General features: G+C 47.0%; 1 protein-coding gene across 3 annotated transcripts in view; it reads left to right on the top strand.

The window, feature by feature from the left end:
• Positions 1-25847, top strand: part of LOC101601944 (peptidyl-prolyl cis-trans isomerase FKBP1B-like) — a 73051-nt gene that overhangs the window by 3397 nt on the left and 43807 nt on the right. The window contains exon 3 of one of the 3 annotated variants that reach the window (XM_045146212.1): positions 5339-5931. The exons of 1 other annotated variant lie outside the window; for it this stretch is intronic. In XM_045146212.1, the coding sequence (XP_045002147.1) occupies positions 5341-5598 (258 nt within the window). In that variant the 5' untranslated portion in view covers positions 5339-5340 and the 3' untranslated portion in view covers positions 5599-5931. Of the gene's footprint in view, positions 1-5253; positions 5932-25847 lie in introns of those variants that run through there. One more of the 3 variants, XM_045146211.1, reaches the window with a different exon arrangement.

The following is a 25847-nucleotide window of genomic DNA, read 5'->3' as shown; positions in this document are numbered from 1 at the left end:
GCTGAGTAAGCAGCAGGGCTTGCTACTGTCTTCAAGGGGAAATCACAGCTCAGGGTAGAAGGGAAATGGGTTCTTATTCTTTTTTGTTTCTTCTGTTTGAGACAGTATCACGTATGTTTCCACATTAGTCTTGAACTTCTGGGCTCAAGCCATTTTCCTGCCCTGCCTCCTGAGAGGCTGGGGCTGTAGGCTCACCACCATGCCCAGTGGGTTCTAGAAAGGGTGTGTATGCCATTATCAGACACCTCCCTTTGCCTTAGGACTATCGGTGTTGGGATAGGAGGGTTACCTACCTCTTCCCTCTGTGTCCCTCTGTCAGGCCTTCTTGAGTTTATTTATTTATTTATTTTTATTTTTTGGTTTTTTGAGGTAGAGTCTCACTCTAGCCCAGGCTGACCTGTAATTCACTATGTAGTCTCAGGATGGCCTCGAATTCACAGCAATCCTCCTACCTCTGCCTCCTGAGTGCTGGGATTAAAGGCGTGTGCCACCACGCCCGGCGCTTTTTTTAAATTTTATTTTATTTTTGAATTAAATTTTTTTCATACATGGCTCTTATTTATTTATTAATTATTTATTTATGAGGAAGAGAGAGACAATGGGTGCACCAGGGTCTCTAGCCACTGCAAATGAACTCCAGAAGCAAACTCACCCACCATGGTGCAGGGAATTTTGTGGAAGACGGGGGTGGAAAGATTGTAAGAGCCACAGGTTGAGACATCATGCCCAGAGGCATTTCCTCTCCCTGCAAAATAACTGACTGCTGCTCCCACAACACATAAACCACAAGCCCATGGGGAATACCTGCAACCCCACTGTGGAGCGTCCCCAACGGAATGGGGGCAGAGATGAGGGAAAAGAGGGTACCAACACATGATGTATCCATGTAAAATATGTTATTAACAATAATAATAATAAACATAAAAAGGAACCACCATGTGCATTTGGCTTACATGGGTTCTGTGGAGTTGAACCTGGGTCTTTTGGTATCACAGGCAAGCGCCTTAACTCCTAAATCATCTTTCTATGCCTTTAATTTTTATTTATTTATTTGCAATCACAGAGAGACAGACAGAAACACACACACACACAGAGAGAGAGAGAGAGAGAGAGAGAGACAGAATGAAAATGGGCATGTCAGATGTCAGGGCCTGTGGTCACTGCAAATGAACTCCAGATGCATGTGTCACTTTGTGCATCTGGCTTTATGTGGCACTGGGCAATCATACCTGGGTCGTTAGGCTCTGCAGGCAAGCACTTTAACCGCTGAGCCATCTCTCTAGCCTCCTTTCTGAGTATTTTTAAAGGGACAGCTTCTCTGACAGGATTGGGGGTGGAAGGAACACAGGAGCCACAGGCACCTGTAAAACCAATTTAAAAATCAGTCTAGCCAACCAACCCCCAAAGGAACCCAAGAGAACTACAGAGTAACTCAAAAGCAGACACTAATGGAGGAGAAAAGAAATGTAGTTACATATTCATCAGCTTTTAAATATTCATGAGGATTGTAAAGCAGATTAATTTTCATGCCTCATTTCTCTTGTGGTTCCCACTGTCCATATTTTACTGCAGCAGCAGAAGAAAAAGGAGCTATGGATCAGTTGGTCACTGCTCTGAGCATCACTTAAGGAGCACAGGCAGGGCCAGGAGGTGTGACAGTAGAAGTGAAATGCTTATCTCCCAAGGGACCAGCATCCCGCCTAGTCCCTTCTGCAGGGCATCAGGACCATGTGAGGAAAACAGGGTGCAGCAAGTGCCGAGGGGTGAAGGAGCAGGGGAAGGTGTTTCAGGACAAGGGAGCTGTGTGGTCAGGAGGACTCTGTCATTTCTGCTCTCCCTCAGGTCAAGAAAGGACCTTCCCAGAGCCATTGCATGTCTCATCACAACTCCCCAAGGCTAATTGCCTGCAACGAAAAACTGAGTGAGGGGTGGGGGAAAATACCAAAGGACAAAACTACGGAAACTGTGAGCAGGAGAAAGAGTGAGCATTCTGGTGAGAGTGGAAAGGACTTGGGACACCAGCAGTGTGCGTGCAGGTAGCTCCTTGTTTTCTAAGTAGGTCTTTTGGGTCTTCTGTCTAGGGCGGGGGGAATACTCCTCTGAGCTGTAGGCCAGCTGTGAGGCACAGTGGAAAGAGGCTGGCACTATAAATGTGCCAGGCAAGACTTGGGAGACAGGACAGTATCCTGGTGTGCAGGAGCAAGGTAAAATAAGGGAGATAATATGTCAATAGCAGGGTGGCAAGAGAGCCATCCAGAGCCACGGGAAGCAGATGTCCTTGTTCAGGGTCGTGAGTGAGAACCGGGGTGTTCAGTAATGAGCTAGCCATGGTTGGTGTCGGGGGGGGGGGACAGTCATTGATGTAGCTTCTTGAGGCTCCTGGAGTGATGTGTGTGAGTGGTGATGCCTCCCTTCCTTCCTGGGTCCCTCACTGTTGGAATAGGAAGCTTACCTCCCTGTTTCTCTTTAAACAATCTGTTAAAACTAAGGTCGATTCAGCAGGTAGTCTCCTACTTTATTTATTTTTTTTGGAATGAGGAGAGAAGGACTATCTCTCTCCTCTGAAAGGCTTGGCTCAGTTATGAGCTCCTGGGGCGGGGGGGGGGGGTGAAGGCTCTGTGTGGGAGGGTTAGCGCTCAAGGAACTCTTGGGGCACTCCTGGGTATCACCAGGCAGGACTCTCTTCAGGGGTCCCCGCTTCCTTCCAGGTTAACCTCACTCTGTAGCCTATGCTAGCCTTGGACTCACAGTGATTCTTCTCTTCTGGCTTCTCAAGTATGAGTGCTGAGGTTATAAGCATGAGACACTGTGCTGCATGGCCTTTTCCTTCTTCCTCACTCTGCTCTAGTTTTCCCATAGCACTCTTCATTTTCTAACATGATGTTGTTCGTATTCTGGCACAAAACACCTGACCAAAAGCAGCCGATGGGAGGAAACAGTTTATTTCGGCTTCCAGTCTGTCATGAAGGCAGGGAGAGATGGTAGAGCAGAGGCTGCATATCACTCCTTACCACAACAGGTGGAAAACAGCAGCAGGGAGAGGGAGCTAAATTCTGGCCAGGGGGAGCTGGGCTATAACACCCCAAAACCTACCCCCAGCAAACACACCTCCTGCAGCAAGGTTCTACCTCCCAAATTTTCACCAGCTGGCGACAAGCATTTAGAGCGCATGAGTTTATGGAGGATGCCTGGATCAAACCATCACCCACAATGCACCTTGCTTACCTTGCTTGCCATTATTGTTGTTGTCTGCTCTGACCCACTGGAAAACCAGCTGCTGAGAGCAGAGGTTCTGTCCCCTTGAATTACAGCAGGAGGGCCAGCATTATTGCAGGGCACACCCGGACATGCCATAGACTTCCTTAAGAAATATGCATCAGACAGGAGGCCGCCCATTCTGTCTGTGGATTAATGGCTGTGGGAATTCTCACCTAGAGAAAATCAAAGCCTGGACAGACTGGTGTATGAAACAAACTCCTTTCCGATGGTGGGTAATAGCTAGAGTAGAACAGTGCCCTTCCCCCTGGAAGGGACATAGCTGACATAGTTGTGGAATTGCCTTGGTTTACTGCCTAGAAGAAGTTCCTGGGTATATCAGTTAATATCTCATTGCTGGAACAAAAATCAGTGCAAGGAAGAAAGGGTTCATTTCAGCTCACAGTTCCAAGCCACAGTCCATCATAAAGAGGAGGAATGGTGGCAGGATCTTGAGGTAGCTGGTCATGGTCATCCACAGTGTGGAGGTGGACAGCCATAAACGCTGAATGCTCAGCCCAGCTTTCTCACACTTATACAGTCCAGGAATCTAGCCCATGGAATGGGGCTGTCCACAGTTACAGTGGGTCCTCCTACCTCAACAAGTGTAATGAAATCCCTCATAGACATGACCAGAAATTTATTTCCATGGTGTAGCAAACAGCTTTGCTGAGATAAACTTCCAGACCAGGCACAGTTATGGAGGAAGGGATATTTATTGATGCTTATAGATCCAGGAGAAGTTCCATAATGGCAGAAGAAGCTGGCCTGCCTTCACAGGTCCAAGCAGACAGAGAAACACAAGCCTAAAAGCCAAAAGCCACACAGCACAGCACACTTCAGGAACTCCAGCTAGGCACACTTTGTATATCTTTAGATTGAAATAGCAACCCCGTCATCACACCTTAAGATCTGCCCAGTGACACAGCCTCCAGCCAGGTGGCAGCAGATGCAAACTACTAACTAATTAAACACTGAAAATATTGGGGGCCATCTAGTCAAACTACCAAACATGGGGATTCTAAATCTTATCAAGTTGACAACCCAGGATTAGCCAACATCCTGGGCATAGCAGAGGAGCTGTACTCCAGAGTGCGGCAGAGTTGTTGAGACAGATTGGTTCTCTGGGAGGCTAGGATTTTTCAGGAGAATACTGGAGAGGAAGGACCCGCGTACAAAGAGTCCCACAAATCTATGGAAAGATCCTTAAAACTTTGGCTGAAAACAGATTGCTATACATTTGGAAGATATGGCACACATCAAGAAAAATATCTCAGGGCTGGTGAGATGGCTCAGCAGTCCAGACACTTGCCTGCAAAGCCTGAGGACCCAGGTTTGATTCCCCAGTACCCACATAAAGCCAGATGTACAAGCTGATGCATGCATCTGGAGTTCATTTGCAGTGGCCAGAGGCCCTGTTTTGCCCATTCTCTCTCTCTCTCTCATACCCTCTCAAATAAATAATTAAATAATATTAAAGAAACTATCTAACAAAAAGCAGTGGGTTGGATAATTTCTGGAGTTTGTACAGGGAAAAGACTGGTTCAAAGTCCTAAATTTCCAGCAGCAAGCAGAGAAACCTTGTCATATATAATACATTAGCGTGTCCTCAGAAATATGTTACCTGAGCCCCAGAATAAATGTTGCCCTAGATCTACCTCAAAAGGGCTCAAATGTAAATCTTAAAGGAACTACAGTAAAGCTGAGTTGGTGGAATATGGCTGTAATCCCAGCACTCTGCAGGTAGAGGCAAGGGGACCATGAGTTTGAGGCCAGCCTACGCTACCTAGAAAGATAGCAAGACCCGTCTCAGGAAGATCCCTATGGATTGCTGGCTAGCTAGTCTAGTTGAACTGAGATGCAAAATAAGGTGGAGGCCCGGCGGGCGCTGCGGGGCGCAGGTCCCGGCTCCCGCCGCTGGGCTCGGTGCGCTGCCCTGGCAACAGGAGCGGCCCGAGCGCCTGCGGGACCCCCAATGCGGTCGGCGGGGACCGCGACATGGGCGAGGAGATGGAGACCATCTCCCCGGGAGACGGAAGGACATTTCCCAAGAAGGGTCACACATGTGTGGTGCACTATACAGGGATGCTACAAAATGGGAAGAAATTTGATTCATCCGGAGACAGAAGCAAACCTTTCAAGTTCAGAATTGGCAAGCAGGAGGTCATCAAAGGTTTTGAAGAGGGTGCTGCCCAGATGAGTTTGGGGCAGAGGGCGAAGCTGACCTGCACCCCTGATGTGGCACATGGAGCCACGGGCCACCCTGGTGTCATCCCTCCCAATGCCACCCTCACCTTGGACGTGGAGCTGCTCAACCTAGAGAGAAGGCAGGAAGGAACTTGAGGTGGCTGGAGACGGCTGCTGCTTCCCTCGCCTGCTCTGCCCCCGGGATGGCTCATGTGTGGGGCTCTGGATCAGGGCGCTAACTTCGCTGTCTATCCATTCTCTCTGCCCAAGTTGCTCTGTATGTGTTTGTCACTGTCCACACACAACTTTGCTTGAGTAAGCTTCAGTTGCAGATCAAAGCATTGCAGATTGCACGTTTGTATGATGCATGTATTAGCCAATCCCAATCACAGAACGCAGATTTGTTTGCACAATCCTTACTGCCTTACCTTTACTTAAGCCGGAAACCCAAGGTGCTCAGATATGGCAACACAGAGGGACTTGAGCCAGTTACCTTTGCTGACACTTTCTCATATAAATTGTTGGCTGCTCACTTAAAGCGTCCTCTTTGGAAATAATATGTAAAATAAAAGCTCTGTGCTTGACAAAAAAAAAAAAAAAAAAAGGTGGAGAGCAACTGAAGAATCCTTAATACCGATCTTCACCCTCATGAGACACATGTGCATGCACGTCTATACACATCCATGCCAACATACATGTGAATACACACACACACACACACACACACACACACACACGGAGAACTTGTCTCAAACAAGTCAAAGTTCTTCCAAAGAGCTGTGAATCAGAACAAAGGCCAACACAGGGGGAGGGGGCAGGGCACATGGACGAACCTAACAATGGTACCAATTTGACTGTATTCACTGAGTACAAAACTAAGTAATTAACAAATAAATAAATAAAAAAAGAACAAAGGCCAACCCTCTCCTCCCCCTCCCCCCCCCCAGGTAGGGTCTCCAGGCTGACCTGGAATTCACTATGTAGTCTCACGATGGCCTTGAACTCATAGTGATCCTCCTACCTCTGCTTCCAGAGTGCTGGGATTAAAGGCGTGTACCACTATGCCTAGTGGTGAAAAAAGCTTTTTTCCCCCTTTTATTTCAGGTAGGGTTTCACTCTAGTCCAAGCTGACCTGGAATTCATTATGTAGTTTCAGGGTGGCCTCGAACTCATGGTGATCCTCCTACCTCTGCTTCCAGAGTGCTGGGATTAAAGGTGTGCGCCGCCATGCCCAGCTCAAAGTTCAACACTCTTTAAAGAAATACAACAAAATCCAAAACTTCACTCTGTAAAGTTTGCAATCTCTATCATCTAATAAAAATTAATAGGTAGGCAAAGAAGCAGAAAAATATGACTGACAACTACAAGAAACATCAATCACCAGAAAAAGAAGCAAAAGGAGAAAAGTGATGGAACTAGCAGGCAAGGATACAAAAGCAATTATAAATATACTCCATATGCTCAAAACTGCAGGGAAAATATGAAAATGAGATAAATAGAATATTAAGAAAAACAGAATTTATAAAGATGAAAATAGAACATCTGAAATAAAAAATACTATGAACAAAAAAAAAAATAGTTGTTTCTGCTGCTGAGGCTACTAAAACCACACGGGGGTGCAGGGGCACCCCGAGATTTACTCTCTCAGTAGCCAGTACTGCTGCTCCGCCTGCCCAGAGGCTACTGAGGTGACCGTCTTTGCTTTCTTCATTGGTCAGGACTCTGGAGAAGGAGACATAGTCTTCACTTCGGGTGCCAGGCACCAGCTCTCTGGATACTCCCTTCACCTGGTGTTTTCCCAGTCCCCTCACGTCCCCTGATGGGAGCCATGTCCCTCTGTCCCTCTCCATCATGAGCTTCCCTTCATAAGTCTCCCATCCTCCCATAATTACTTATGGATCCTGTATTAGTTACTGTCCTTGTTGCTAAGACAAAGCGACATGGAACAACTTAAGGAAGGAAAGGTTTTATTTTGGCTTACAGTTTGAGGGTGTAGTCTATTATGGGGTATGTCTTGGCATCAGAAGCATGAAGCAGCTGTTCACATTGCATCTATATTCAGGAAGCAGAGCAGTGGATGCTGGTACTCAACTTGCTTGCTTTTTTAAAAATAATTTTATTTTTATTTATTTATTTGCAAGAAGAGGAGAGAGAAAGAAAGACTGGACATGCCATGGCCTTTAGCCACTGCAAACGAACTTCAAGCACATGTGCCCCTTGTGCATCTGGCTTATGTGGGTCCTGGGGAATTGAACCTGGGTCCTTAGGCTTCACAGGCATATGCCTTAACTGCTAAGCCCTCTCTCCAGCCCCTGCTTGCCTTTTCTATTCAGCCCTGGATGCCAGCTCATGAGATGGTGCTGCCAGCATTCATGGTGGACCTCCCCGCTCAGTTAAACCTTTCTGGAAACACTTATATACACATACCCAGATGCATGTTTCCATGGTGACCCTAAATTGAGTTGACAGTGAAGATTGACCATCACAAGACTCTTACAATGGATGCTGAGTAAGACCTGGCCCAGGCCCGGCCAGCTTTGCACAGTTTCATGAAATCTGTGTGGATAAAGGCCAAGGGAGAAAGAACAACCCCGTTGGAAATCTGAGAGATCTTCATGGAAGAGGCGAGATTTGTGCTGAGGTTTGAGATGGCTGAGGTCTGGACTGTGAGAATGAAGGGATTTGAGCCATTCGGGGACAAACTGGACTTAGTCATGAACTTCCTAACTTCTAGTCTTCCTTTGTCACTTAGGCTTTCCCCATGAGTTCTCCTCTTTCTGAAAGTCCCTTGTCTGCCAGGGCCAACACTACCTGCCACAGATGGGTCCCGACAGTTTACTTCCTACCTCATCTGTGCATCCCTCCTCTCTCCACAGGTCATTCTGGGTGCAGTGTGACCAGGGTCGAGGTAGTACAGGGTGCTTCCCCATGTCAACTGACTTTTTGGGATGGCTCTGGTGCATGGTAGAAGTATGTGAATGAGCAGGGCTGGGAAGGAAGCCAGAAGTTGTGATTTGGACAGATAAGGATAAGTTTCCTAATATTTTATTTTATTTTTATTTATTTATTTGAGAGAAAAGAGGAGGGAGGGAGAGAGAGAGAGAGAATGAGAGAATGGACACTCCAGAGCCTTCAGCTGCTGCAAATGATGCACTGCCTTGTGTGTCTGCTTTATGTGGATCCTGGGGAATCAAACCTGGGTCCTCCAGCTTTGCAAACAAGCACCTTAACCACTGAGCCATTTCTCCAGCCCAGGAATATGTTTCTTTCCTTTTTAATTTTAATTTTATTTTTTTCTTTTCACAATTTTTATTAACATTTTCCATGATTATGAGAAATATCCCATAGTAATACCCTCCCTACCCCCCCCCCGGCACTTTCCCCTTTGAAATTCCATTCTCCATCATATTACCTCCCCATCTCAATCATTCTACTTACATATATACAATACCAACCTATTAAGTACCCTCCTCCCTTCCTTTCTCTTCCCTTTATATCTCCTTTTTAACTTACTGGTCTCTGCTACTAAGTGTTTTCCTTCTCACGCAGAAGCCCAATCATCTGTAGCTAGGATCCACATATGAGGGAGAACATGTGGCACTTGGCTTTCTGACCCTGGGTTACCTCGCTTAGTATAATCCTTTCCAGGTCCATCCATTTTTCTGCACATTTCATAACTTTCATTTTTCTTTACCACTGAGTAGAACTCCATTGTATAAACGTGCCAAATCTTCATTATCCACTCATCAGTTGAGGGACATCTAGGCTGGTTCCATTTCCCAGCTATTATAAATTGAGCAGCAATAAACATGGTTGAGCACGTACTTTTAAGGACATGAGATGAGTCCTTAGGATATATTCCTAGGAGTGCTATAGCTGGGTCATATGGTAGATGAATCTTTAGCTGTTTTAGGAACCTCCACACTGATTTCCACAATGGCTGGACCAGATTGCATTCCCATCAGCAGTGTACAAGGGTTCCTCTTTTTCCACATCCCTGCCAACATTTATGATCATTTGTTTTCATGATGGTGGCCAATCTGACAGGAGTGAGATGGAATCTCAATGTAGTTTTAATCTGCATTCCCCTGATAACTAGTATGTAGAACACTTTTTTACATGCTTATATTCGTATTTCTTCCTTTGAGAATGCTCTATTTAGCTCCATAGCCCATCTTTTTTTTTTAAATATTTTTGTTTTATATTTATTTATTTATTTATTTATTTGAAAGAGATAGACAGAGAAAGAGGCAGAGAGAGACTGAGAGAGAATGGGCACGCCAGGGCCTCCAGCCACTGTAAATGAACTCCAGACGCGTGCTCCCCCTTGTGCATCTGGCTAACGTGGGTCCTGGGGAAACGAGCCTCGAACCGGGGTCCTGAGGCTTCACAGGCAAGCGCTTAAGCGCTAAGCCATCTTCCCAGCCCCATAGCCCATCTTTTGATTGGCTTGTTTGATTCCTTATTATTTAACTTTTTGAGTTCTTTGTATATCCTAGATATTAATCCTCTATCAGATATATAGCTGGTGAAGATTTTTTCCCATTCTGCAGGAATCCTCTTTGCTTTTTTCACTGTGTCATTTGCAGTGCAAAATCTTTGTAATTTCATGAGGTCCCAGTGATTAATCTGTGGTTTTATTGCCTGAGCAATTGGGGTTGTATTCAGAAAGTCTTTGCCAAGACCAATATGTTGAAGGGTTTCCTCTACTTTTTCCTCTAGCAGTTTCAGAGTTTCAGGTCTGATGTTAAGGTCTTTAATCCATCTGGACTTAATTCTTGTGCATGGCAAGAGAGAAGAATCTATTTTCATCTTTCTGCAGATATATATCCCAGTTTTCCCAACACCATTTGCTGAAGAGGCTGTCTTTTCTCCAATGAGTATTTTTGGCATTTTTATCGAATATCAGGTGGCTATAGCTACCTGGACTTACATCTGGGTCCTCTATTCTGTTCCACTGATCTACATGTCTGTTTTTATACCAGTACCACACTGTTTTTGTTACTATGGCTCCGTAGTATAGGTTAAAATCAGGTATGGTGATACCACCAGCCTTATTTTTGTTGCTTAGTATTATTTATATTCTAGTTTTTTTGTGATTCCAAATGAATTTTTGGATTGTTTTTTCTATTTCCATGAAGAATGCCTTTGGAATTTTGATAGGGATTGCATTAAATGTGTAGATTGCTTTTGGTAAGATTGCCATTTTCACAATATTGATTCTTCCAATCCAGGAATAAGGAATGTTTCTCCACTTTCTAGTGTCTTCTGCAATTTCTCGCTTGAGTGTTTTAAAGTTCTCATTGTAGAGATTCTTTACTTCCTTGGTTAGGTTTATTCCCAGGTACTTTATTTTTTTTTTTTATGCAATTGTGAATGGGAGTGATTCTCTGATTTCATCCTCTGTGTGTTTGTTGTTAGCATATATGAAGGCTACTGATTTCTGTGTATTTATTTTGTATCCTGCTACATGGCTGTAGGTTTTGATCAGCTCTAACAGTTTGCTAATAGAGTCTTTAGGGTCCTTTATGTATAGAATCATGTCATCTGCAAATAATCTCTTCCTTTCCAATTTGTATCCCTTTTATGTGTGTCTCTTGCCTTATTGCTATGGCTAAGACTTCCAGTACTATATTAAATAAAAGTGGGGACAGGGACACCCTTGTCTTGTTCCTGATTTTAGTGGAAAAGCTTCCATTTTTTTCCCCATTTAGTAATATGTTGGCTGTAGGCTTGTCATAAATAGCTTTTATTATATTGAGATATGTTCCTTTTATTCCCAGTCTCTGTAGGACTTTTATCATGAAGGGATGTTGGATTTTGTCAAATGCTTTCTCTGTGTCTAATGAGATAATCATGTGATTTTTGTCCTTCATCCCATTTATATAATGTATTACGTTTATAGATTTGCGTATATTGAACCATCCCTGGATCTCTGGGATAAAGCCTACTTGGTCAAGTATACGTGCTGCCGAAGTGAGCACCGGGGATATGTTTCTTAATGACAAAGACAAAGCCCAAAGCAGAGCTGGACTGGAGGAGTTCCCACGGTGGGAGGTTTGAGCAAGATGAGGTGCTTGGACCTGGGTGCCGTGGTGACGCATGCACCCCTGGGACTCCCTCCCACCTTCTTGAGTCTGCCCCTTGCTCTGGGAAGGCCTCACATGTCCCGCCTTCCCCACACCAGGGTAGGGTAGAGTGGTGTCCTCCAGATGGCTGGTGGGGCATTGGGGTGTGCTTTGGATCCTCCAGGGCTTCCATCAGTCCAGGCTGGGTGGTGCTGACCTGGTTCTCTTGGTATGCAAAGAGCTCATCTGGGAAAAGGGTGCCACAGTCGGCAGCCCTGAGTCTTTAAGAGGATGCTTCTGGGCCTGAGTTTCATCTCCATTGCCTTAGGGGCTGAGCCAAGTCACTTAACTTCCAACTCCCAGTTCGCACACCCCATTGTGAGGCAGGTGACCACTACACTGGGAGTGGGGTGTGTTCCACTTGGGTGACAGCAGTGACTCTGTGGCTATGGACAGACTTGCTGAGAGGAGGCTCATGGGTACAGGCATGCAGCCCACCCGTCCTGGCTCCCCTGCCAACTCCATCCTCCAGCTGTGTACAAGCCCCCTGCTTGCTGACCCTCGTTCCTGATCCTTGTCTGACAGCCCCCCTGAGGGGGCCTATCATGTTCTTAATTGCGATTCTCTTGCTCCACAAAGCCATCAGCACCTAATGTCCCATGTCATTGCTGGTTCTGTCTGCAGACACCTCGTTCCTCCTTGGAGCTGCTCAGCCACCCAGGGCAACTCCATCTGGCTAGGAATGGCCACAGTAGGGGATAGGGCAAGACCTTCAGGGATATGAAGGTGGCTTACAAATAACTTAATCAGAAAGACTGGGAGTCTAGTACAGATCCTTTCTTTCTTTTTTTTTTTTAAATTATTTATTTATTTATTTATTTGAGAGCAACAGACACAGAGAGAAAGACAGATAGAGGGAGAGAGAGAGAATGGGCGCGCCAGGGCTTCCAGCCTCTGCAAACGAACTCCAGACGCGTGCACCCCCTTGTGCATCTGGCTAACGTGGGACCTGGGGAACCGAACCTTAGGCTTCACAGGCAAGCGCTTAACCGCTAAGCCGTCTCTCCAGCCCAGATCCTTTCTATCACTTTGAACTCACATCCCTCCCTCCCCCAAACCTCCAAGGTACCTCTCATCTTGGGGACAGAATCTTCTAGGCACTCCATTCTCTGCACAGTAATGCCCTGAACCCTTGGGAAGCCAAAGTCCCTGCTGGCTTGTTTCTGAGGCTGTGTTTTTAAGGTAGTGCAAAGCTGAAAAAAAACTTGAAGAGAGACCAGGGCTGAGGGAAAAACTGGCCCAGGCATTCCCATGCCCTGGTCCTAGGGTAGTGCCCCTGCCTGGTCAGTCCCTGTGACGATCTGACCAGACCCTCTTCCATTCCAGTCTTCAGAACCTGAGGGCATACAGTTTCCTTTGGAGTTGCAACTCAGCCTGGGTCAGTGGGAGGCTTGGACTGTCCCTACAATAGAGCCTCAGAAATGGGCCAGCCAGGTTCAGAGCAACAGACTGTCTAAGGGAGCCCAGAGCCAGGAGGGAGAGGGGAGCCAGGTCAAAGACAGGCCCTGGGGGGTTGTCTCCCCAGCCCTCCTGGCCTCCTCAAGCCCTGGGCGTCAAGGCTTGGGTCTTCTACCTCGAGTCCAGGGGGAGACACAAAGCGCTTTGTTGGTTCCTCTCAGCCCTGCTGGGATCCGTTGGCATTTTCACAAAGGGCTTCCATAAATACTGAGAACAAAAGGGAAGTAATTACAGAAAATACAAACAGCATGCAAATAGTCAAGTTCCTAAAGTACAGGTTTCCCAGCCTGGCATAATCACCCTGGAGCCAGGAGGCTGGCCTGCCTCCCCTATACGTCCTGGGCCAAGACTAGCCTTTCTCAGACCTGCATGTTGCTGCCCAGCTCAGCTCTGCAAGGGCTACAGTTGGGAGGGAGCCTCAGCCCCTCTGGTCTGGCTTTCTAGGTGAAGGGATGATTTGGTCACTGCTGGCCACTTGTGCTGTGGTGCCTGGCACACAGCAAACCCTCACCTGGTTGTATCTTCACCACTGTTGCTGGGATTTTGCCTCCTGGCCCGTTATCTGTCCTGCTCACACAGGCCTATGATAATCAGGTGGCCAGTATGAGCCACCCCCCTGTCCAGAGCGATCAGATTCCACGGAGTTGAGCTACGCTGGTTGAGAAGATTCCCAGTGTAGGCGTGTTGGTTTGGCCTAAGGACAGTCTCTGCATGCAATTTTTTTTTTTAATTAATTGGGTTGGGGAGATGGCTCAGAGGTTAAAAGTGCTTGCCTGCAAAGCCTACAAGCTTGGGTTTGATTCCCTAATACCTATGTAAAAAGCCAGATGCACAAAGTGGCACATGCCTGCAGTAGCAAGAGGTTCTGGTGCACCGGTCTCATTCTTTCTTAGGCAAATGAATAATACAATATTAAAAAAAATGAGTTATTGGGCCAGGTGTGGTGGCACACGCCTTTAATCCTAGCATTCGGGAGGCATAGGTAGGAGGATCACCATGCGTTCAAGGCCACCTTGAGACTACATAGTGAATTTCAAGTCATCCTGGGCCAGAGTGAGACCCTACCTCAAAAACATAATAAAATTTTAAAAAATGATTTATTGGGGGCTGGAGAGATGGCTTAGCAGTTAAATGCTTGCTTGTGAAGCCTAAGGACTCCGGTTTGAGGCTCAATTCCCCAGGACCCACGTAAGCCAGTTGCACAAGGTGGTGCATGTGTCTGGAGTTCGTTTGCAGAGGCTGGAGGCCTGGCGCGCCCATTCTCTATTTATCTGCCTCTTTCTCTCTGTCTGTTGCTTTCAAATAAATAAATAAAAATAAAAACAACAACAACAAAAGATCTCCTGTTTTTTGTTTGTGTGTGTGTGAGCATGTGTGTGCGTGGGCCTGGCAGTTAGAGGACAACTCGCGGGTTGTCCTCACCGTCCACCTCATTTGAGGCAGGAGTTCTTGCTCTGGATTCTCACTCTGCTGTTCTTTGCTGCGCCATGAGTTTCCGGGAAATGCTCCTGTCTCTGCCTCTAGTCTTGCTGATGCATGCTGGGATTGCAGAAGCCTGCCATGACTTCCCTCTGGGGATCAAACTCGGATACTCCAGCTTGCGAGCTTCATCCATTAGCCAGCTCTCCAGCCCCCAGCCCCGTCTTGAAGTCCTTTGTGCTCACACACTCATCTGGAGCCTTGATATTGTCCAGAGAATGAAACAAGGCTGATGTGTGCAGAGTGGCAGAAGGGACCTGTGACAAGCTGGAAGCTTTGCTTGGTAGCTTTTCTGAATATCAACCCTCCCAGTGCCTAGGCCACCCTTCTGCCCTTGGGTGCCATGAGACATTCCTGTGTCCTTTAAGTAAATTGCCTTTATTGTTTAAGTGCTATTTGGATTGGGTTTCTCTTACTTGCCAGCCCGGAGTCTCAACAGAATGACTAAGAAAAACACAATAGTACAGCTGGATCCCAAAAGAACCAGGCTGGGAACCACCAGGGACTCGCATGAGCAACTGAGAAATAGTTTGAGAGACAGGGGTTGGGGAATTGGGGTGCACCATGTCCACTTCTCCTCTGTAGGGCATGTGGGTGGGCATTGGAGGGCCCAGGGAGTTTGTGAGCAGAGCAGGGAAGACCTTTCAGAACACTGCTGGTCTTTATAGTCAGTATTGGTATCGATTTGTCAGGAAGTTGATTAGCAATCAGAAGAATACTTCAGCCTGTGTCTTTGACTTTCCTCTTAGCTTTTTTCTTTTAAATTTTTTTGTTTATTTTTATGTATTTACTTGAGAGCGACAGACCAAGAAAGAAAGAGGCAGAGAGAGAGAATGGGCGTGCCAGGGCCTCCAGCCACTGCAAACGAACTCCAGATGCATGCGCCACTTTGTGCATCTGGCTTACATGGGTACCGGGGAATCGAGCCTTGAACCGGGGTCCTTAGGCCTCATGGGCAAGCACTTCACCGCTAAGCCATCTCTCCAGGCCCTCCTCTTAGTTTTTCATGTCTGGTCAGCTCCCCTGTCTCCATAACCTCTAACCTCAGCAAAGAAGAATATAAAACCAGTCTGTGCCCCAGTACCGCCACTGATGAACTGTGTGACTTTGGAAAAGTCGTTTCACCTCTCTGGGCCTTGCTTAGACAATGGGTCATGCAAAATCAGGCTCTGCTGGGACGGTTCCCTCCTGGGTTCCCTCCCTTCCTCCTGGGTTCTTCCGCTATGCTCAGCAAGCTCCCTTCTAACTCTACCCAGTTCAGTGCACCGTGACACCTTCCCCTAGTTCAGGCCCACAGTGTGTACAGGGCATCACTATACATGGGGTCTTTGAATGTCACCCTTGCTGCAAAGCTCACCCACTTTCCCGCACAGATGAAGACCTCCCAGCATCCTGCCTCCTCTTCCCTCTAGACCCTTCCAATGCCAGGAACAGGGCCTAAGCCCAGGTGGGTGTGCCCATCACAAGCCTGCCCTGCCATGCTGCTCCCCGACTTTCTCCACCAGCTCTTGTCCACCCCCCTCCTCCTGGCAGACAGGCCAGTAGAGCCAGCACCCTTCACTAAGCCCGAGGCATGGGCCAGGGCCAGTCTTTCAGAAATATGGCCTCTGCCACGTAGGGTGCTCACTCTCCTCGATCCTATTCCCTTCCTGCAGGGAAGGTGGGTGCCCACTGAGCCCACCCCGCACCTCCATGGCAGTAGCTCCTTTCCTTCCCTCTCCCACTCCTGGCACGGGCCCAGAGCCTCCCTCTCCCTCCCCTGGCTGCCATCCTCACCGGCCCCTCGCTGCTCTGTTCCCAGACTGGCTCGGCTCCTCCAGGCAGCTGGGAGCAGGGCGCTTTCGATTTCTCTATTCAGTCTGAGGCATAGCAATTTTCTGCTCTCCCGTAATTAGGGGAATTTTAAGCAAACTCCCCGACGGATGATTACAGCAGGTTCAATCCCGGTTCCTTTGATCAGCGAAGAATGAGGACGTTGTTGGAATATTCCTGGACCTGCTGGCCAGAGAGGCGGAAGCGCACGGCTGGCTCGCGGGCGCCCCCTGGAGGGCTTCGAACTCTCGTCCTAGCACCTGAATGTCCCCGGGCGGGAGTCGCCCCCAAAGGAGGAGGACCGGACACAAAACTTGCTTCACGTGGCTTCCCAGATGAGGCTTCTCTGGCTTTGGGCCACAATCTGGGCTCAGAACCAGGGCTAGGGGAAAGAGACTTGGCGATTTGTGAAGGGTTGTGCAGGCAGAGCACTGCGCCCCCTCGAGGACATCATTCACACTGCAGCCTATGTGATGGAGAATTTCTGCGTGAGACATTCAGCTGGAGCCTGCTCTGGAAGCCTGAATGACCCCAGTGTTATAAAAAAGAAAAGAAAAGAAAAGAAAAAACCTGTCTCCTTGTAGTTGAAAGAGACTCTTCTCTATTAAGTCTGTCCCCTTAGCCTGCGAAACCTACCAAAGGTAATGTGGAGTGACAAGAGCATGGCCTTTGGAGGGGCCTGATTGGGCTGGTTGACAAACCTCTCTGAACGTTACTATCAATCTCCTAAGCTTATTCCAAGGCTTCGATAAGAAATAGAGAGCCGGGCGTGGTGGCGCACGCACGCCTTTAATCCCAGCACTCAGGAGGCAGAGGTAGGATTGCCATGAGTTCCAGGCCACCCTGAGACTCCATAGTGAGTTCCAAGGTCAGCCTGGGCTAGAGTGAGACCCTACCTCGAAAAACCAAAAAAAATAAAAAAAATTAAAAAAAAATAAATAGAGCACAGGCCCATGTAAAGCCAGATTCAAAGTGGACAGCATCTGTTTGCAGCAACAGGAGACGCTGGCATGACCCCCTCTCCCCCCATCCCCCCCAAACAAGCAAATTAAAATCTTTAAAATTAAAACAGTTTTATTAAATTAAAAAAAAAAAAGAAATAGAGTGCAGGGCTGGGGAGATGGCTTAGTGGTTAAAGCACTTACCTGCAAAGCCAAAGGGCCCAGGTTCGATTTCCCAGGGCCCACCTTAAGCCAGATGCACAAGGTGACGCATGTGTCTGGATTTCCTCTGCAGTGGCTGGAGGCTCTGGTGAGCCCATTCTCTCTGCCTGCTCCCTAATATATATATACATACATATATATATATATATATATATATATATATATATATATATATATATATGTCATTCCTTTCTCTCTCTCTCTCTCAAACAAATATAATATATAAATAAAACATTAAAAGACAAAAAGAAGTGGAGCGTGTCACTGTTTGGCTTCTGATACCTGCTCAGTAAGCGTCACTCTGGCTTCCCTTTCTTGGAGCGTTCACTTACATCCTCTTTGAGCACAATCTTTCTCTTTCCCTCTGTCTCCAGCCTCATGTCCCCCACAAAGCTGCGCTCCAGAGTAGACTGGGTATATGAAGAGACTACTAATGTCCCCAGAATTCCTGAGCAGTGGGCCTGGTTTTTCTGCAGGTTAATTAGGCCGTATTTCTGGATAATTATGGCTATATGTTCCTACACTAATTAGGTGGCTTTAAACCATCTCCACAACACTGCTTTGAGAATCGTAATTAAGCCTTTCTACCAAGTATCTCTGCCAGGCCCAGCGCCTGTTCCCAGCCCCTTCTGGCCACTCCCAGGCATGGGAGGGGCGGTGCTGAGCTCTGGGCATGAGGAAGATGTGTTTTCCTGGGATCATGTCTGGACGCTGCCCCAGGAGCACTGGGTGAAACTTTGTTTTCGTGAGAAGGGAAATGTGGTGCGGATGTGGCTTCTCCTCTCCTCCTGCTCTGCTGAGTAGATCTGAATGGATTCCCCGGGGATGCAGGGGGGGGAGGGGTGTGCAAGGTAACGCAGACATGCTCTGGCATATGGGTGCGCGTGTCAGTCTACTGTGGGAGTACGTGCGACTGTGCGTGCTGTCGCTATCGCTCACCAGGGACCATGTCTAACATCAGCTGGCACAGCTCGCCACCACTTACCAGTGTAAACAGATGCAAAGACACCCGTTCATGGCCAGATCTACCTTTTCATTACGAATGTGGTGGTTTTTGCTTTTCTTCTTGTGGCGCTGGGGCTGGGACCCAGGACTTGTACATGCCAGGCAAGTGCCCTGCCGCTAGCTACATGCACAGCCCCCCGCCCCAGTGGCTTTATTTTTGATATACTTTGCAAGTTTAACCCGGGCAACAAAACACTGGCTATTCCTCCAGGCAAGGAGGTGGTATTGGAGTGATAAGAAAATGTGGCTTAGAGTCTGGGCTCTACTACTTGCTGGTTACACCACCTTCAGAAAGTCATTTGTCTTTCAGTGTTCCTCCTTTTTCATCTGTAAGATCTTTAAAAAAATTATTTAGTTATTTACTTATTTATGAGACAGAGTGAGAGAGAGAGACAGAGAGAAAATGGGTGAGCCAGGGCCTCCAGCCACTGCAAACAAATTCCAAATGCAAGCGCCACCTTATGCATCTGGCTTATGTAGGTACTGGGGAATCGAATCTAGGTCCAGGCAAATGTGTTAACTATTAAGCCATCTTTTCAGCCCATGACCTTTTTCTTTTTAAAAGTGTGTGCACATGTGTGGAGGCCTCGGGTGAAGGATGACCTTTGGTGTCATCCTTAGGAACACTGTCCACTTCTTTTTGGATACAGGATCTCTGTCCTGAAGCTCACCAATTAGGCTACGCTGGCTGGCCAGCAAGATCCAGAGATCCCTATGTCTCTGTCCCCTCAGTGGTGGGATTATAGGCACTGGGCCACCACACTGAACGTGTCTACCTGAGTTCAAGCGCTTTGCCAGATCAGTGATCTCCCTAGCTCCTCAGCTTCCTTATCTGGACAATGAAAATAAGTGTGTCATCAAACTGCTGAGAATATTCAATGAGGCAATTGTATGCCGCCCACGGCCCGTGTAAGAAGGTGGTAAGTTTTTTTGCCCTCAATTTTTATTAACATTTTCCATGATTATAAAAAATATCCCATGGTAATACCTTCCCTCCCCCCACCTTCCCCTTTGAAATTCCATTCTCCATCATATGCCCTCCCCATTTCAATCAGTCTCACTTTTATTTTGATGTCATGATCTTTTCCTCCTCTTATGATGGTCTTGTGTAGGTAGTGTCAGGCATGGTGAGGTCATGGATATCCAGGCCATTTTGTATCTGGAGGAACATGTTGTAAGGAGTCCTACCCTTCCTTTGGCTCTTACATTCTTTCTGCCAAGAAGGTGGTAAGTTTTGAGCTGTTTTTTGAGCCATGGAGATGGGTGGTCATGAAAAGAGCCGCAATTCTTCCTGGGGTCCTCTATGCATATGACGGCTCTTGACCGGGTGTGCTGCATCTGCACTCATAAAGCCTCAGGAGCCCCTCAGCGGGTGGCAATCCAGCATATACTCCAGCCACACCAGCAGAAGCACTGAGGCCCTGGATGTCAGCGTTCTCCTTACCAAGGGACATCATGAAGCCCCTCCGTCCTCCTGTACTGCACTTGGAGAGGTCACTGCTATAGACGGAAGACAAATACTTAGATACCCTGGACATGGTGCCAGGAGCCAGGACCCCGGGTTGGGGACCCTTTGGTCCCTGGCTTCTCCGGCTCACCTCTTTGCCTTCCTGGTCTCGCCCTGTTCCTTATCCCCCAGTCCAGAGCTTCCTGTAATCCTGTCTCCCCTCTTTTCCAGGGACCAGCTGTCAGACAGTAAAGGTGGGACAGATCCTCTCTCCTGCTCTCTTTCTGTGCCGAGATGGCCTCAGGCATTTTGAGTGAGACACTAATCAAATAAGGACAGGTGACAATACGCCAGCATCCGTGGAAGCTGGGGAGACACTTGCTGTCCTCAGCAACAGGACAGGGAATTGGGGGGAGTGGAAGGAGGCAGCGTTTATTTAACCTGGTTGTCACAGACAGCCCCTGGCTCTTTTGACAAGTGAACATGGTGTGAAAGGTGCAGATAAGCCCCACGGAGAATTGACAGCAACGCAGCAGCCCGCATTCCTCTCTCACTGCGGGCCCGCGGGTTATGGCTCTATTAAGACAGGGGAGGGAAGAGAAAAACGAGGGTTCCCCAAACGTGACCTGTAGGCACAGGGGAACGAACCTTGTTCTCTCTAGTATCAGTGAGATGGCATCCAGGCTAACAGGAGATGAGTGCTCATCTGGTTTCATTTAGACAGAAAAGAGAAGATGATCCTGGGAGAGCTGCAGGTCAGAGCCAAGGCGGACTAACTGTTCTTCCTGTGGAAGAAGGTGAGACAGGGAGGCGCAGGGGCCAGAGGCTCAGCACACAGAGGCAAGTGAGCCAACCATGGTGGGCCAGCTGGCCACATGGTGCCCACACAGCTCTTTCAGCAGCAAGGACAGAGGAGGATCTCTACTGGAGTGGCAAGCTGGGCAAGGGTGGGCAGAGGACTGGGAAGAAGAAAGAACGGCAGAGCCTGAGGAAGGATGGGGCTTCCAGGAAATAGTCTGCGGAGGGCAAGGCTGAAGGAAATGGCTCCCTTGGTGTGTGGCTTCGCACTGTCAAGCGGGCAGGAAGGCATGACGTGTACACAAACACACACACACACACACACACACACACACACACACCTGTACATGAATGCCCTGGGCTTTAGAATGAATATTTGCCTCCCTCCCAAAAGCTGTCATGTTGAAGCTCCAATCTGCACCATGGTGGTATTTGGAAATAGACTCTTGGGAGGTATAGGGTCCTGGGAAGTCATGAGGCTGGGGCTCAACTAACAGGATTAGTGCTTTTCTGAGAAGAGACCCCAGTGGGCTTACACTCCTCTCCCAGTCTCTCTCTCTCTGTGCACATGTGCATGGAAAGGTCATATGAATGTGCAGCAAGGAGGTAGCTGTCTGTGAACCACGCAGACAGTCCGCACCTGACCCCACCAGGAGGAGACCTTTCCCTAGACTGCTAGCCTCTGGACCATGATGTGATGGCGGATTTTGATTGGCAATTTGACTGGATTAAGAAACCCCCTGAGGCATGTGGATATTTCTGTGGCAGCACTTCCAGAGATGATTAGCTCCCGAGGACTCTGACCTAATCAATGGATTAAGCCCTTGATAGATTCATAACATGACAGCATTATCAGAAGGTAGGGAAAAGTAAGAGATGGGACCCAGCTCAAGGAGTAAGTCACTGGAAGGTGTGTTTGTGGAGTTATAGTTTGCTCTGGCCCTTCCTGTATTTGCTTTCTCTGCTTCCTGCCTGCTGTCCTGTGAAGAAGTACCCTCCTCTATAGGCTCCCAGTGCCCTGATGTTCTGCCCAAGCCCACAGGACAGGCAATCACCTGAACACTCTAAAACTGTGAGCCTGCGCTGGAGAGATGGCTTAGCAGTTAAGTGCTTGCCTGTGACACCTAAGGACCCCGGTTGGAGGCTCGATTCCCTAGGACCCATGTTAACCGGGTGCACACGTCTGGAGTTCATTTGCAGTGGCTGGAGGCCCTGGTGCACCCATTCTCTCTTTCTCTCTCTGTCTGTTGCTCTCAAATAAATAAAATAAACAAAAAAAATAAAAAAAATAAAAAATAAAACTGTGATTCCAAATCTTTCCTCCTTTAAGTTTTTTTTGTATTTCTTGTTTTATTTTAATGAGAGAGAGAAAGAGAGAGAGAATTGGCATGCCAGAGCTTATGGCCACTGCAACCAAACTCCAGATGCATGTGCCATCTTGTGCTCCTGTGTGACATTGCATGCTTGCATCGCATTGTGTGTCTGGCTTATGTGGGACTGGGAGAGTCAAACATAAGTCCTTAGGTTTTGCAGACAAGTGCCTTAACTGCTAGGCCATCTCTCTCGCTCCTTTAAGTTATTTCTAACAGGTATTTTGGCCACGGTGGCTAAGAAAAGTAACTAATACATGTGAGAAAATAGATTTCTGTTGTTTAAAGTCTCCAGCCTGTGATATGGTGTTATGACAACCTTAAACTAAGACACCCATGTAAACACACATGTTAATGTGGGTAGGAGAGAACAGGCCATTCGTTCAAGTCTGCAATGTAGCCGTGGATGTATTGTTTCCCCTTTTCAAAGCTTAGGGTTCATCCATCACTAATTTATCTCAAATGAAAACTTTCCTCCTATTAGTTGCTTTTGGATGGGTGCCTAATGAATGTGACAAACAGAAAAGTAGCTTTCTGCATGTGTACATGTGCATATAAACATGTTTACATGTGTGCAAACACGAATGTACGTACAGGTTCACATGCATGTGTGTGCAGGCAGGTAGATGGTGGAGGTTGATATCAGGTATCTTCCTGGATCACTCTCCACCTTATTTACTGAGACATAGCTTCTCACACTTCATCTTAGTCAAAAGGCTAAGAAGTGGTGAGACAGGGTCTCTCGCTGGAACTCAGAATTAATTGATTCAACTAGCCTTGCTTTCCAGCTTTCTCCACCAATCTTCTGTCTCTGCCTCCCAAATGCTGGGATTACAAGCAGGCCATCACATTTGCTGGACATTTATGTGAGGCCTAGATGCCTGACTCATGTCCTCACAGTGGCATGGCAAACCCTTCACCTGCTGATGCCGCCATCTCCCCAGCCCTAACTAATTCCCCATTTACCTTCCTTTGTTTCCTGATGTCTAGTTCAGGAAAGACAGAAGGAGTTTTAGGGGGCTGGAAGAGATGGCTTAGTGGTTAAGGTGCTTGCCTGTGAAACCTAAGAGCCCAGGTTGAGTCTCCAGAACCCATGTAAGCCAGATGCACAAGGTGGCATATGCATCTGGAGTTTGTAGTGGGTAGAGGTCCTGATGCACCTATTCACTCTAGCTGTCCTCTCTCTCTCTCCCTCCCTCTCTCTCTCCAATAAATAAATAAATAAATAAACACATATTTTTTTTTAAAAGAAAGCATTCTAGGACTTCCTAGAAGTCATGCAGACACTGAGATTCCTGTCAATGACTTAACTATACGTGGGAGTGATTGGAGGCCCCATGTTGTAGTGTGAATGTACACCCTCATAGACTCAGGTGTAAAATTCAACTTGTAACTTGGATCTCCAGCTGCCTGGCTGCTGGAGGTGTCCCAGGGCAGGGGAGGCAGGGGGGAAATCCTGGGGGCCAAGCCCAAAGGTGTGTTTGGGGGTGGATCTAATTTCTAGCACAAAGGTATGCAGAAAGGTTTGAGCTGGGGGGGACTGCTTGCTGCTGGTTTGTGCTTGCTGTTTATTTAAAAAATCTTATTATTTGGAGAGAGAGAGAGAAAATGGATGCACCAGTGCCTCCAGCCATTGCAAACACACTCCAGATGTATGCCCCGTGTGCATCTGGCTTATACGAGTACTCAGGAAATGAACGTGCTCATTTGGCTTGCAGGCAAGCCCCTTTCTGAGCTCTCTCTCCAGCTCTGCTTTTAGTCTTTGCTGGTTGTTTGGTTGTTGCTCTCTGATTGGTTGTATGGAAGCAGCTTCTTCTGCCATTGGTGGAGTGTCCCTGGATCTGTAAGCTTGAAATAAACCTCTTCCTTCTCTTAACTGTGTCTGGTTTGGTTGTTCATCCCAGAATCATGGAGCTGACTACTCCACCGCATAAATCATATAGACCCACTCAGACATGTCGCAAGCTCAAATTCCTCTTTGCTGGATCCCAACTTCCTATGGTCACTCCAGGGAGGTGTGATGAAAGGGAACTTGGGATGGGAAGACAGCAGCCTTCAGCATTTGTGATTAAAATAATCTGCCTTTCCATTTTTCCCTAACGTGCCTTATTTGTGGGCCCCTGTCAGTTCTGAGGAGGAAAGAAAGCAAACTTGCCTTATAGTGACAGAACCACGTAAGTCCTGGGGATTAACCTAAATAGGAGGCCCGAGACCATCTTCGAAAGATGTCTATTAACCCGAAATTAATTTCTACATTCAATTTCACTCCAGCTAATTTTAGGCAACTCAATTGTTTTCAAACTGTACCTAGAAGTGAGACCCACATACAGCTAGTCCAATTTAAAAGAAGGGAAAAAGCAACATTTACACTGTTGATGAGCTAAATGATGACAACAGCAAAAGAACAAAGCCAAGTATTGCTGTCATAGGAAGAGAAAGACAGGCTAAAGGAACACACCAGAAACAGATGTAGACATGAGTGAATAAGCAAATATCACCAAAAAAAGTCTAAATAAACAAAACCACACAGGACCTCAGCAGATGAGAGAGGATGCATTACAAGTCAGAGGGATGGAGGAATTACTTAGAGAAGGATCTCTGGAAAAGTAGTCCATTCCTTTGGAAATAAATTAAGTTGAATTCAAATACAACATTCCATTAAAAAAAAAATTAAGGGCTGGAGAGATTAGCAGCTAAGGAACTTGCCTGCAAAGCCTAAGTACCCATGTTCAACTCTCCAGATCCCACATAAGCCAGACTCACAGGGTGGCACAAGAGTGCAAGATTGCACATGCTCACAAGATGGTGCACATATCTAGAGTTCCATTAGTGGTTGGAGGCCCTGGAGTGCCAATTCTTTCTCTCTTTCCCATTAAAAAAGGCCAGTCTGGGGCTGGAGAGATGGCTTAGCGGTTAAGCGCTTGCCTGTGAAGCCTAAGGACGCCTGTTCAAGGCTTGTTTCCCCAGGACCCACATTAGCCAGATGCACAAGGGGGCGCAAGCATCTGGAGTTCATTTGCAGTGGCTGAAGGCCCTGGCGCAAGCATTCTCTCTCTCTCTCTCTCTCTGCCTCTTTGTCTGTCTGTCGCTCTCAAATTAAAAAAAAAAAAAAAAAGGCCAGTCTGTTGAACTTGCCTCAAAAAAAAAAAAAAAAAAAACACACACACACACACACACACAAAACAGGTAAAGACCTAAGTGTGAAAAAGAAAAATATAAATGTAAATAAAGGAAAATGTATTCAAAATAACTCTGAGCCTCAGAGTAGAATTTCTTTGAAAAGATTTTTTTTTTCTTTACAAAAAACCCCACAAACCATAAGGTACAAAATAAACAGATTTTGTCCCATCAATCTTATAGATTGCTGTTGAAAGAAAACAAACACTGAATGCACAAAGCTAGCAGGAAAGAGAGGGAACAGGCCATTTTTAAGCTTTAAAGGGACAAAGGTTAATACACAGTAGATATTTTAAAAACATGTAAATCTAAAACCACAAAACCCAGTAGGAAGCAACGATGATTGAAAGAGGCCATTCATAGTAGACATTTGAAGAGCTAATAATTATAGGAAGACTTGCTCAATTTATTTTATTTTATTTTATTGTTCATTTTTATTTATTTATTTGAGAGCAACAGACAGAGAGAGAAAGAGGCAGAGAGAGAGAGAGAGAGAGAGAGAGAGAGAGAGAGAGAGAGAGAAAGAGAAAGAGAGAGAGAGAGAATGGGTGCACCAGGGCTTCCAGTC

Source organism: Jaculus jaculus, chromosome 3 (genome assembly GCF_020740685.1).
Source record: "Jaculus jaculus isolate mJacJac1 chromosome 3, mJacJac1.mat.Y.cur, whole genome shotgun sequence".
In the NCBI taxonomy this organism is placed as follows: domain Eukaryota; kingdom Metazoa; phylum Chordata; class Mammalia; order Rodentia; family Dipodidae; genus Jaculus; species Jaculus jaculus.
Note: the sequence above shows the minus strand (reverse complement) of the source record. Positions and strands in the feature narration are given on the sequence as shown.